The sequence below is a fragment of the Octopus bimaculoides genome, chromosome 5, assembly GCF_046866305.1.
Source record: "Octopus bimaculoides isolate indiv1 chromosome 5, ASM4686630v1, whole genome shotgun sequence".
In the NCBI taxonomy this organism is placed as follows: domain Eukaryota; kingdom Metazoa; phylum Mollusca; class Cephalopoda; order Octopoda; family Octopodidae; genus Octopus; species Octopus bimaculoides.
In genome coordinates this window covers 76,423,689-76,438,980 of record NC_142932.1, presented here as the reverse complement: position 1 = coordinate 76,438,980, position 15,292 = coordinate 76,423,689, and the positions used below count along the sequence as shown (strand labels likewise).

At 35.1% G+C, this 15,292-nt stretch overlaps 1 protein-coding gene across 1 annotated transcript in view; it reads left to right on the top strand.

The window, feature by feature from the left end:
* The first annotated feature begins 13,203 nt into the window (after positions 1–13,203).
* LOC106883855 (scavenger receptor cysteine-rich domain-containing protein DMBT1) overlaps positions 13,204–15,292 on the top strand; it is a 103,375-nt gene continuing 101,286 nt past the window's right edge. The window contains exon 1 of the mRNA XM_089352465.1: positions 13,204–13,251. Coding sequence (XP_089208591.1) covers positions 13,239–13,251 — 13 coding nt within the window. The 5' untranslated portion in view covers positions 13,204–13,238. The remainder of the gene's footprint in view (positions 13,252–15,292) is intronic.

The following is a 15,292-nucleotide window of genomic DNA, read 5'->3' as shown; positions in this document are numbered from 1 at the left end:
ATCTCGCTCATTTATACGCTATGGAAATAGGGGACCAGCCTCAAGAATTCTAGGGCTCAAGAAAACATTAAAAAAGTGAGCTGTGGATACATTACTGGTGTCTTTTAGAAATTAACCAGAATTCCATACGCTGACTCTAAATAATATATTCCATGAATAATGATTCCAAATTTAAAGAAAGTGTTAATTTTTTAAAGTAAATTCATCAGACGGGTCTCGATAAATTTTATCGGAATATTGATTAACATCGGTATTTTTTTTATCGATATAATTCTTTCTGTCAATACGAAAACGAAAATCGGAATAAACCGTTTGATTGATTGTTTTGTAAACACCAATGAGAACTATTGAGACACATGTTTTTGACGTGTCATCAATAAAGATTCTATTGTTTGTATAAATATCCGCTTTATATGACTGACAGATATTATTTGATATCACCACTACAGGTTAATACAATATATTTTGATTATAGGACCCTATTCCATATGAGATGTAGTCAGCTAAGTTTTATTAAAGTTCACTTTTTGCTGTTGTGTAAGCGACGTCGTTGCATGTATGCGTGCGTGTGTATGTGTACGTACAAGTGTGAGTGTATGTGTGCGTACGTGTGTGTGTGTGTGCGTGCGCGTACGAGTGTGTGTGTGTGTGTGTGTGTGTGTAATGGGCATAAGTTTAATACATACACATATATACACATATACACATATATATATGAGTAAAATACAAAATTTGGCTATCTATAATAGAAAAAGAACTCAGTACAGTCATAGGACATATATTATTTAATGACAAGATTGTATATATTTTCCCCTCATTATATATATATATATACACACACATTAAGGCAGCGAGCTGTTGGAATCGTTAGCACACCGAGGAAGATGCTTAGCGGTATTTCGTCTGACTTTACATTGTGAGTTCAAATTTCGCCGAGGTCGACTGTCTTCCGTCCTTTCGGATTCGATAAAATAAATACCATTTGAGAGAGATTATATTATACATACATACATACATACATACATATATATATATATATATATATATATATATATATATATGAAAGGAAAGTTTGACGGAGAAAAATAAGTATGGTGAGTTAGTGTTGCAAAGAGAATTCAGTACCGTGAAAACAAATACGTAGTGGTTGAGTAAATCTATGGATATTCAAATGACGTTTCAATAAAACTATTACAAAAGATTGCATAGTTTGTTAAATATTTGGTCTTCACGAATCATATATTGCTTAACTCCGAACTAAACACAGGTCCACATTAATGTTGCTAGGGGTACTTTAAAGTTATAAACAAAGGATTTCACATTTTTCTATAAGTGATCCACAATAGATGGAAATATTATAGAAAGCCATCTCATTGTTGAAATGGATATCCCAATAAAGCAGAAGTTATAATGGCTGTTAAATAGATTAAATCAGGAAAGACCCTAGTAACTCAACTGATAGTTCAATTCAGGAAAAGCCCCAGGTATTGATGCTAAACCACGTGAAATAATGGGGACATAGTGTTGTTTTAGATGCCAATAAACAGATCAATTCTTGAAAAGTTCCTGGAACTGGTGGTATGTTATCCGAGGTTATATTGCGTGGACGTGTTGCAATGACTGTTAATATGAGGAATGTTTCACTAATTCTATGATATTAGATAGATTTTACTGATATCTAATGAAACTCGCGGAACTGACAACTTTTCATGAGAAAATGTGTCAACTGTGACACCTTTCGCGCTATTCCTTGATTGTTCATAAGTTATTCACTCGAAATGAGTTGATTTAATTGCAAGCACACATATGGCCCATAATTTGTCTCCAGTTTCAATGTAAATTTAAATCTGGTAGAAACACAACAGATATGATATTTAGTATCATAAAGCTGCAGGAAAAATGCAAGGTCTCGTTGGGTTAATGGGCCGTTTTCAAACAGCGAATAGAAATGCGCTGTGGAGTATAGTGGAGGCGTTGATTACATGATAAGGAAGTATAGAGGAATTACACATCATTTGGATTAGACAAGTGAAATCGGATGTTTTTTTTTGTTTTTGTTTTTTTTTATCCACGGAAATGGAAGAACTGAACATTGTTAATTTACCGTTGTTGCTAGTGATTAAAGTGATGAACTGAACTAGTATGGGTCAGAGCTGTATGCTCTCTTCGATGTCGCCACAGAGCAACAGCGTGAGAAAATGCGAAATAAACTGCTTGTCCGTTGTCTTCTCGACATATTTTAGCCCAGATGTCTTCTATGATTGGCTACCTGCTGCATGATTAACGTATTGTATAATTTGCAGTTGACTGCCTTATCACTGTACTGTAAATTGCTATCTAATGCTTATCTGAGTACTGTATAACTGATTGTTTCTTTATTAAAGTATTATGTATCTGGTTATCTATTGCTATATTTTAATATAATTGTGTAGTATATTCTTATAAGAATCCTACACGAAGCTCGCGAATTAAGAGTCTCGTTGGAGTATTGGGTAGAATAGCATCACATCTCTTCCGAGTTGATGAAGGTACAAATGAAGGGCAGCAGATTAGCGGAACTTCTAAAAGATGAGACAAGATGGTTTGCTACATATCTAATACAGTTTTGTGTTCCAACAGAAACGTCTGAGACGACATTGATGCCAAGCTGTAACCCCCCAAGTTACTAGCCCTTACCTTGGATAAGCATCAGTAGAAAAGAGAGGGGAGAATTATACTCGAGGACAACAAGTAGTCTTTCTAAAATAAAATCTTAGCAGGGCTTGCGCAAAGATGTGCAGATTCGCGTTCAACATTAACCGACAGAAGCTCTACATATGTAGCACAAGTATGTTGCATGAAAGAATTCTTCTGAAAGAAATTCTTAAGTTTCAAAGATTTGTGGCGAGAATTTTGCTTCCCAACCGCATGGTACTAGGTTCAGTCACACTGCATGGCGTCTTGGGCAAATGTTTTCGACCATAGCACCAAGCCAATAAATGCTTTCTCAATATATTTGGTATACATAAGAATCCCACTTTATGTATTTGCATGCATATATATCTATACACACACACACACACACACATACACACACACACACACACACACACACACACACACACACACACACACACACACACACACACACACATATATATATATATATATATATATATATATATATATATATATGGGAGAATTCACGAAAAAACAACAGACGTATACAGGTGGTGTAAACAACAAATGGATGTATTAGTATAACGCTCGGGAATAGAGAAAGTCTTTAACGTTTCGAGCCTACGCTCTTCAACAGAAAGGAACACAGAAAGAAACAAGGAGAGAAATAAGGAAAGGAAAAAAATATATGTGTAGTCGTCAGCGATCTATTATTCATTTGTTGTTTACACCACCTGTCTTCGTGTGTTGTTTTTTCGTGAATTCTCCCATACATAGCACATGGTCACGTGGTCGCACCAGCTAATCCTGTCTCTACACATCACACACGAACTTCTGGACTCTCTACCTTTTTCATTCTGGACTTTTTTATTCTGAACTTTGCACTCTCCGGTTGCACCTCTCCTGCCAATGGATTACGCTGTACCTATCTACTGATATATATATACATATATATATATATATATATATATATATATATATATATATATATATATATATATATATATAAATATATATATATATATATATATATATATATATATATATGTATATATATATATATATATATGTATATATATATATATATATATATATATATATATATATATATATATATATATATATATATATGTATATATATATATATATATATATGTATATATATATATATATATATATATATATATATATATATATATATATATATATATATATATATATATATATATATATATATATATAATTTTTCAAAGTAGACTCTGTAATCCTTACCAATATAGCATAAGATTTCACCTCAAAAAATCTAAATTTGATTCCTTAAGGATCGTTCTCTTGTTTATATATCCATATCAATGTAAAATTTGCCAGTAGTAATTGTGGGCTTTGCAGTGGCCTTTAAGATAATATAATTTATGTGTCTTGAATAATTAATAATAAATAAGAGAAATTTTTGTAATTTTTAGTAATTATTAGTAATAATTGTAATAGTCATATAATATGGCAAGGAGTTACCTCCCCTATTGGAAGTATATTTAAACAGAAAGAAATTCATATTAGACCGGATAACGTTAAAAGAGTGTGGTATAGATTTAAATTTTAAATTTGATTTTGTTCGATTAATTCATTATATGTTTTTTTTTTGTTTTTTTTGTTCTAAAGAAAATTATTCCTGATGACGTGTATGACAACTGATATATTTGACTTATATTTAATGGTTAGATATAGTTGTACACAGAAATGTTTACATTGGATTAATACATGGATACAAATTAAACATCGGTGTCAAATCTCTTTATTAAATGTATAGATTTAAAACTTTGTATATATATATATATATATATATATATATATATATATATATATATATATATATATATATATATATATATATATATATATATATATATATATATATATATATATATATATATATATATACATATATATACATATATATACGTATATATATATATGCATATATATATATACATATATATGTATGTATATATATATATATATATATATATATATATATATATGTATATATATATATATATACATATATATATATATACATATATATATATGCATATATATGTATGTATATATATGTATATATACATATATATAATGTATATATATAAATATACGCACATATATATACACACGCATATATATATTTATATATATATATATATATATATATATATATATATATATATATATATAACTTAACGTGAAGTTTGTGTTAGAATATAGAAAACTACGTTATTTACCTTGAGATGATATCTTATAAGGACCCATGGTGCATAAAAGCACACGTAATTATATCGTTGATAGGCAGGAATCGTCTGCTATGGCCGCCGGAACTCCCAGGTCACGTGATTTCACCCTGCTATGCCTTCCTCACTGGCAGATGTCCTGCAAACTGATAACAGCCGAATCTCCCTTAACGCTATATAGAATCTGAGTGTCTATCCAGGCACTGGTGTCACAAATCGCCAGTGGAATTATTAAAAAGTAATTAATAATGATATTGATACCAAAACGTTATCTTGATCTCCAACTTAACGTTAGCGGTTCGGCAAAAAGAGACCAAATTGTCTTAGGAAAAACAGTTAAGTAATGGGTCGATTCGTCCGACTAAACCATACAAGGCAGTGCCCCAGCATGGCCGCAGTCTAATGACAGAAAAAGGGTAAAAGATAAAAGATAAAGGAATGATTCAGTGAAGCTCCTGCTGGGAATATTGCAGAATTTTGTATAATAGTTTCTATTAAAGCATTATATATTTGGAAAGAAGCCAGCGTTAGCGTTTCTAAGAACAACATTGCTTTATAAAAATGTTTTTAAAGGTAAACTAAGCAGAATTTATCAAATATAAATGTATCCTGTTTATACAGGATATTCATTCTCTCTTTTCTCACTCTCTTCCTCACTCTCACTATCTTTTTGTCTTTCGCTCTCTCTTTCTCATTTTTTCAGTCTTTCTTTCTCACTTTTCCTGTTTCTTTATTTCACTTTTTATTCACCTTCTCTCTTTGCCTCTCTTTTCTTTCTCTGTCTTTTTTTATTTTCTATATTTCATTCTTTCCTTCTTTCTCTCTTGTACTCTCTTACTCTCTTACCCTCTTACTCTCTTTCTCTTTTACTCTCTCTTCAAAATATCTCTTGTTAGAACTGTCATCTGTAACTTGATAAAAGATTGTAATTTTCCGGCTGTAAGAGACTGCAAATGTTGAATGCTTTACTTCATAGCGACAATGCGATCTAGTTTAGAAAATTATTTGTATATTTATTTATCTATTTATTTTGTAAATCAAACAATACATATCAAAGATGGTGGGTTGGGGTATGTACATTGGCAGAATCGGTAGAATCAGAACTAAATGTCTTGCGGTACTTTGCTCTGGCCCTTTACCTCCTGAGCTAAAATCCCACCGAGGTGAGCATTATGTTTCAGCTTCAAGGCGGTGAGCTGGCAGAAACCTTAGCACACCGGGCGAAATGCTTAGCGGTATTTCGTCTGCTGTTACGTTCTGAGTTCAAATTCCGCCGAGGTCGACTTTACCTTTCATCTTTTCGGAGTCGATAAATTAAGCACCAGTTACGTACTGGGGTCGATGTAATCGACTTAATCCCTTTGTCTGTCCTTGTTTGTCCCCTCTATGTTCAGCCCCTTGTGGGCAATAAAGAAATAAGAAACGTTAGCACGCCGGCCGAAATGCTTAGCAGTATTTCGTCTGTCTTTACGTTCTGAGTTCAAATTTCGCTGAGGTCGATTTTGCCTTTCATCCTTTCTGGGTCGATAAATTAAGTACCAGTTGCGTACTGGGGTCGATCTAATCGAATGGCTCCTTCCTCCAAAATTTCGGGCCTCCAAAATTTCGCTGAGTTGATGAACCAAATTTCCAGTCAAGTATCAAGTTCAATTTGAACCACTGATTCTGGTATCTTTCAAGCTCCTTCAAGCGAAAGAATATGGTTGAGAACACATAATATTTCTGCAAAAAGTAGGTGATATAATTATACTGCCATATGAATCCTTCTTCATCAGCCTGGAGCTAACCAACAGGAAATTAACGTGCAAGTGCTGAGCATTCCACAAACACGCGTGCTCTTCACATAGTTCTCAAGAAGATTCAGTGTGACACAGAATGTCACAAGGCCGGCTCTTTGAAATACAGCTACTACTCATTTTTGCCAGCTAACTGAAGGCCAGGAACGAGAAATAAAATGAATTGCTTAAGGAAACAACGCGCCGCTGGGAATCGAACTCACGACCTTACGATCGTGAGCCGAACACCCTAATCACTAAGCCACATGCTTTTTCTCTTAAACAACAGCAATAGCAATAATAACTGCAACAGTAGGTCTCACAATACTTCGTGTTATGAACAGGCTGTCTCATGTTTAGAAAAGTAAAAACTGTGACTTAACGGTGAAGCTTCTTTCCCATTAAGCTCTTTAGCTCTTAAAAGTAGCAACAATAACAACTATGACAGTAGCATGAACAATAAAGACAACAATATCCAAGCAATACTCATGAAATTTTTTTTCTAATTTTCTCACAAGGCCAGTAATTTTGAGGAGAGGGACAAGTTGATTACATTGACCCTTGACAAGTTCTTTATTTTATCGCTCTTCGAAAGAATGAAAGACAAATCTACCTCCGCGTAATTTAAATTCAGAACGTAAAGAAATGCCGTTAGGTATTTTGTTCAACCCTTCTTATTTCTTTTTGCTCACAAGGGGCTAAACATAGAGGGGACAAACAAGGACAGACAAAGGGATTACGTCGATTACATCTACCCCAGTGCGTAACTGGTACTTAATTTATCGACCCCGAAAGGATGAAAGGCAAAGTCAACCTCGGCGCAATTTGAACTCAGAACGTAGCGGCAGACGAACGAAATCCCTATCACCATCATCTCATTCCCATTGCCATCCCCACCACCATTATCACCATGATCATCCCCGGCACTACCTTCGCTATCATCCTTATTTCCAACAACAACAACAGGAGCAGCAGAATAAACACCAATACAATTGTCACCATCTTCAACTCCATCACCATCATCGTCAACCCACCACCACCTGCACTGTTATCATCACCACCGTCACCATCACCACCGTCACCATCACCACCCTAACCATCACCACCTTCACTATCACCCCGTCACCATCGTCGCCTCTATCACCACCACCCACACACTGCCAACAGCAGCAGCAGCAGCAGCAGCAGCATCGACCATATTGAAACCTTCAAGCAAAAAAGCTTTTTAAAATCTTTTGTCAGCAGAGTGTATGTAGAAGATTTACAGGGTTGTAAATCTAGAAAGAGCAATAGTAAGAGAGAGAGAGAGAGAGAGAGAGAGAGAGAGAAAAGGAAAGAAAGAAAGAAAGAAAGAAAGAAAGAAAGAAAGAATGAAAGAAAGAAAGAAAGAAAGAAAGAATGAAAGAAAGGAAGAAAGTGAAAGAAAAAATGACCATCAAATAAGGCTAATGCAAACAAAGAACGAAGACATGAAATGTTATAAATTTAACAGTCGTAAGACTCCAAGGAATTCAGGTGATCTCTCTTAACATCTTTGTTTGCTAATGTCTTGCTAGAGATGATACGCTAAAGTCAAATCGTAACATCAAACGATTCTACTTAAATTCGCATGAAAATAGCGTTAGAAATAGTTTTTTAAAAAATAGAGAAAAAGTAAATGGAGAAACAGTAAAAACTACACCATCAGCAACAGCAAGGATAATAATTTCTTCCACTATAGGCACAAGGCATGAAATCTGGATGTAGAGTAAGCTGGCACTCCGTCGGTTACAACAACGAGTGTTCTAGTTGACCCGATGAACAGAACAGCCTGCTCGTGAAATTAATTGCAAGTAGCTGAGCACTCCACAAACACTCGTATCCTTAATGGAGTTCTCAGCGAGATTTAGCGTGACATAGAATGTGATAAAGTTGGCACAATACAAGGAATAATAGGCTTAGATTTTGGCACAAGACCAGCAATTGTAGATGGATAGCCGTTAGTGGATGCCATAGAGTCCAGTATTTGTTTTGTACTTTAGTTCATCCCGGAGTAATGAAAGGCAAAGCTGACTTTAGCAGGATTTGAAATGAAGATGTAAGAAACCGGAAAGAATTCTTCCAAGCATTTTTCCGATGCTCTAACAATCCGGCCAGCTCGGTGCTTTAAAGATTTCTAATTTAGGCCTAAAGTTAGCGGTTTTGATGTGACGAGATTACTCGATATCATCGGCACCATTAATTGATACTGTCGAACGTACTGTCGGAACCAATGTTCTAACAATTATGCCAATTTACCATCCTAACAACAAATAACCTCGGTAGAATTCTGCGATGGATAAAGTATTGATGATGCAATTAATATTGTATACTGCTTCAACAAAGAGTAGATACTGCAAGTTATTATCATATGATCGCTGAAAGAGAATGAATGATACAATTACCTCGGGATGATGAAAGATGATAAGGAAATTGAATGGTCAATAAGAAAGCTTTCAAAGAGTATACGAGAGGAGTTTAGAAGGTGCTTGAAACAAAACTATATGGAGGTAGTCAATAGACTTGCCTTGGCAGTACTCCTTCGTCTTAGAATGAACAAAGACAGGGTTGCAGGAACTGGATAGAAGAACTAGAAATCTGCTGTCATTGTGCAATGCATATTATCCCAAAAGTAGTACAACCAGGATCTACATAACGAGAAAGGAAAAATGCAGAAGTTTGTCATACGTAGATGATACCATCAACGTTGCGATGTTCTTTTCTACTCTAGGCAAAAGGCCCGAAATTTGGGCGAGGGCAGTCGATTAGATCGACCCCAGTACGCAACTGGTGCTTAATTTATCGACCCTGAAATGATGAAAGGCAAAGTCGACCTCGGCGGAATTTGAACTCAGAACGTAAAGACAGACGAAATACTGCTAAGCATTTCGGCCGGCGTGCTAACGTTTCTGTCAGCTTGCCGCCTTCATCAATATTGCGATATTGGGAAAAGAAAGAATATATTCAGCGGTCAGAAATATACAAAACCGTCAGTGTCACGTGAACAGTAGAGTTCACAGACAAAAGGATGAATAAGACAAATAGCTGGAAGAAGAAAGAATCCCATTATCTATTCATGCAAGTGGAGAATTTGAAAGTAAAGATCACTAATGAGAGGCTGACGGATGGAAACATAAATAGTAGAACTAAATTGTTAACTATAGTACTCATGAACTGACTGACACAGCTCGGTCCGATGGTATATACAACATGTGTAGGAAAATGAGCGAAAGTATGAGAGGAAGCCAAAAACTATCCACACTTTCGGGAAAACCTTAGTTGCGCCACAGGGCCTTCACTGCTTTCATGCTCAAGGGAGGTACTTTTGTGATTATGCAACAAAGTTTGACTTTTATCGCTCTAGTTTGTTTTGTTTTTTTCTTTTTAGTGTGTTACAGAGAAAAAACGGACGTTCTGCTGGCACCACAGAAGAACAAAGTTCAGTAATCCAATTTCTATGGTCTGAACAAGTGTCGGGGCAGAAATTCATCGCAGGTTTTCAATTCAATACGGCGCCAGTGCTTTACTGTGTGGAAGTAGTACGAGCGGAATGAGGACTTAACAATGTTCAGACAACCATAAAGCATGAAGAAGAAACAGGACACCCATCAACCTCCACCACTGACATGAAGATTCAACAAGCTCGAGAGATGGTTCTGACGAACACAAGTGACATCGATGAGGTGAAATGGTTCTGAAAATCAGTCATAATTCTGCATACAAAATCATCAACGATGAGTTTTGCTTCCGTAGAGTCAGTGCGAGATGGGTGCCAAGAATGTTTACCGAAGCACATAAGCGCGATTATGTGGATAGCTGTCAACACTCAGTCACCACGAAGATTATTTGGAGAAAACTGTCATAGGAGATCAGACCTGGGTCCATTACTTTAACCCAGAATCCAAAAGCAGATTATGGATTGGAAACATCCTGAAACGCCAGCCAAAAAGAAATTCATGGCTCAACCTTCCGCAGATAAAGTGATGCTAACCGTTTTGAGGGATACAAAAGGGTCTGTACTGGAACGTTACCTGGGAAAGTGATCTAGTGTCATTGCAGGCTACAGTGAAATGCTGGTCAACAAACTGAAACTAGCAATTCTCTCTGAGCGCTGAGGACTATTGTCAAAGCAAGTGTTATTGCTGCATGGCAATACAGACCCACATACGGCCATCCACATCGCTGGAGTCGCTGAACAATTGGGATTGAAGTTGCTGGAACATTTGCATAGTGTAGATCTCGTCCCTTCTAGTATCACCTATTTGGACGGTTCAAACATTTAAGAGGTTGGTGATTTTCTACAGACAAAGAAGTGCAGGAAGCGGTGCATAAATGACTGCGCAACAAGCCAAAAACCTTTTTCTCAGATGGAATAAGCATGCTTTTGAGGTGCTTGAATAAGTGCATCGAAAAGTAAAAAGAATATGTCAATAAATGATGTAATTGTTCAGTCTTTGATTTTGTTTTAATTATTTATTGAAACAAAACTGCGTATAATTTTTGACTTAGTATCATATTAGCCATATCCCAAGTGAGACCAGACACCAACACATTCATTAGAATGGTTTTGATCAAAGCCACACCTAGAACAAAATCGATCCCTATTCAATCTGGAAGTGATTTTCTTTCCTTTAATAGCAAAATAACGAGAAGCAAATCATCTGTTCAAAATGCTCAGGTCGCTTTCCAAAAATTCTCCACGAAAACTGGCGGTAAGACCTGCGGTGAGATGAACTTAAAGAAAATCTATTCTAACTAATCCAGACAAATAGTACAGTATAAAATGACAGAAATCCTTATCTGCACCTAAAATATAATCAAAACGGGCTTGCGAAACTTGTTTGCAAAGAAAGTATTAATTGTAACTACACTAGGAACGTTATTTTTGTAAGGTAAATTTGCCCTGGAAATATTTTACCTGCTTGCTAGAAATTCTTCTCTTTCCCTTTTCTCTAATGCTGAACAATTGACGATTTAGAAAGAGAAAAAATGAAATATGTTTTTTAAGCTATAAATAAATTAATTTCTCTTTATAAGAAACATCGTAGAATGTCGAATTTATCTTCATTTATTTGTCTCTCGAGTTATGCCGGCTTGACGATTACAAAAGAGAATGGAATAGTATTATGCATGGTTTCCAGCAATTAAAAAAAAAACTCTACGTATTTTATTTTATGTAGAAAGAAAATACATATATGTGTATGCGTTTCACCCTTTGATGTAAATTCCTCAAATTGACTTAGTTTAACGTAGGAGAGATTCTCTACTCTTTAATCATGAAATCACCAGTAGCAAACTGTATTCAATAACAAATTCTGTATCAGTAAGTACACGTTATTCATTGGCTATAGTTCTTATACAACCTGACATAAAAACCAACTACAATAAAAAAGAAATAAAGCAGAAAGAAAGGTGAGAAATTTCACGCTGAAAAGAAATAACAAAGGCAAGTTTATCCTTTCTTAACTATGGTTCTATGTCAAGACATGGAAAGGGTGAGAAGTAAGACAAAGGAGAAACGTTGACGGCTCGTATCTGAATGAGGAACCCATCCCTGAATTACAATGGATTAAACATATTCCTATAGAAAATTGTGTTTTGATAGTTAGTTGTTGTTACCTGGCTTTCATATGTCCTTTAAAGATACATTAGATAATATGCGAATGCAGGTAACATATCATTGGTTTCAAATTTTGGCCAAAAGTTCTGTGGGGAAAAGCTAGTCGATTATGTCAAACTCAGTACTCAACTGGTTCTTATTTTATCGACCCAGTAAGGATGAAAGGCAAGGTTGAACGCAATAAATAGGAAGAAATATAGCTAGATGTTTTGTCAAATGTACTAACGATTCTGCCATCTCGCATAATATCAACATATTTGTTGTTTCTTTTCAGCGTAAAATTTCACACCTTTCAACACATTGTTGATATTATTTATATCAACATGACTGTATGGTAAGAAGCTTGCATCCCAACCACATGGTTCAGGATTTAGTCGTCTCACAGAGTGGCACCTTGGGCAAGTATCTTCTACTATAGCCGCGAGCCGACTAATGCCTTGTGAGTGAATTTGGTAGACGCCTACCAAACGTGTGAGCGTGTGTATTTGTGTCTGTGACTGTCCACCACTACCGCTTGATAACATTTGTTGGTGACCCCATAAGTTCGGTAAAAGATATCGATCAAATAAACATCAGGTTTAAGAAAATTAAGTACTGGGGTCGATTCATTCGACTAAAAATTCTTCAAGGCGGTGCTCCAGCATGGCTACTGTCCAGTGACTGAAATAAGTAGAAGATAAAATATAAAATGATATCCGGGAATGATAATACAAATTTTATTATCATTGTCAAACGTTTCACTTTAATTCTGTCTATCAAGTGATATATGAAAACAGCTGTCTTATTTCTCAAACAACATAGATATGTGTGTATGTATGTATATATATATATATATACATATCCCTTAGGTAGTAATATCAAGCATCTAGCAAACACAAGAAGAGAATGCCATTAACATGTAAGTAAGCATTTATCGATATAACCGCTAGCATATGATTTATTCGTTTTTGATCTGTCTTATAATGAAGGGATAAGCGAGTTTGCTTATGAAATTTTATATATAACGAGTATCATATGATTTCTTGTGCGTGTGTGTGTGTGTGTGTGTGTGTGTGTGTGTGTGTATGCGTGCATTTAGCAAGCTTTAATATGATATCGACTTTTCTTCAATTTAGTATTTCTCATGTTCTAAGTTATTCTGAGCTGCTCTAGCATATAACAAAATATCACTGCAAATCATAGCAGTAATATATAATAAACTGGAGAATGAATGGAATTCCTGGTGTGTGCCTTCTTGCGGCTACCTCCCCCCCCTCCCCTAAAAAATGGGGAATAGACCTGGGTATATACAAAATATTATATAAAGTAGTAGGGTGCATTAGTATATTATAGAATGTAAAACAGTGAGTTGTAGTACCGTATTTTCGTAATATCCGAAATCGCTGGATTTGTTCCAAAATATGAAACCATTATTATTATTATTATTATTATTATTATTATTATTATTATTATTATTATTATTATTATTATTATCATCATTATTATTATTTTCATATACACTCTAATTAGACTGTTGTAAAAGAAAAGAAACCTAACATCGGGCTAAAACAAGTAGCTTTAGACGCCAAGAACTCTCTAAGTATCCTCACTGCCCCTAATGACACAGTTTTCTGGAGTTATACTAAACTCGGTTTTATGCTTATTTCCTCCACCTTTTCAGACCTTTAGAGATAGTTTCCAATGCACCTATAACTTCTGGGACACATTTTACCTGCACTTACAATAGTCTCTGTAATTCAATACCTAGGTCCTGGTACTTTGCTATTTTTTCTATACTTTTCATATTAATTTTTTCATCATTTGGGACAGTAAAGTCAATTATCTGGCACTTTCTATTCTCTTCATCTACTACTACCAAATCAGGCCTTCTAGCTTCTATTGTTCAGCCAGTTTGAATGTTGAAGTCCCACGACATCTTGTATTTCTTACTTTCTAGTAGTTTACTAGGTTCTTGTTTATACCATTTATCAGTATGTTCAAATCTTAGCTTTCTACATTGCTCATTAATGCACTAGTTAATCTGAGATTTGACTGCTTCTCACTTACTACTTCTTCCCTCACTTTCTTTAACCATACTGCATCTCCATTATTATTGACTGGCTTATCCCAAATATTACTCCAGAACTTTCTAACTTCTTCTGCATTAGGTTTCTCAACTTCAGTACTTCGTTCTCTACTCTTTATTTGGTTATAAGTTCTCCTCTAGTCTGTTTCAAATAATTTATTCTGTTGATACTGATCTACTTTTTTCTGATATCCGGAGAGCTTCACTGCTGCTGCTGTGATGCTCTGTTTCAACTCTTCTATTACTGTCCCAAATCCTTTCTCTTTGACTAAGTATTTTTTCTCGAGGGAAGATTTGCATCTTGTGTTTCCTAACTTGTTTCTTTTCCAGGCTTCTATTCTACTCGGATCTTGCCTTAAAGTCTCTTCCACATTTGCTCTTTTTTGATATTTCCCTGCAAGATATCTAATCTTTTGGTGACCACTACCCCTCCTGCATAAATCATTAAGCTAATGTCTTCTATATTTTTAGCATATATCCTACTGATAACACAATCTACCTTCTGCTCATTTCTAGCAGCTTCTCTCTGTTGGTGCATTTTAATGCTGGTAATCTTGTTCTTACTTCTTTACCCAATTCTTCCTGCAACTCATCAAAAGTGTTCTGATCTTCCTCACTTAAATCACTTAAGTCGTTAGTGCCAGTTGTTCCTCCCTTCTTGGTATCGCTATTATTATTTTTTCCTTTATGTTCTTCTTTGGTTTGAGCTGTATCTCTTATATTGTTGTTTCTCTTCTACCTCCAATTCTATTACCTACTTTCTTCTCCTAATTGCAATAACTTGATTAACTAATCTCTGCTCAGTCACTTTAATCATACCCTTCTCTACCCAAAGTGCTAACATCTGTTTACTATAACCCCTTTCTTTAGGTTC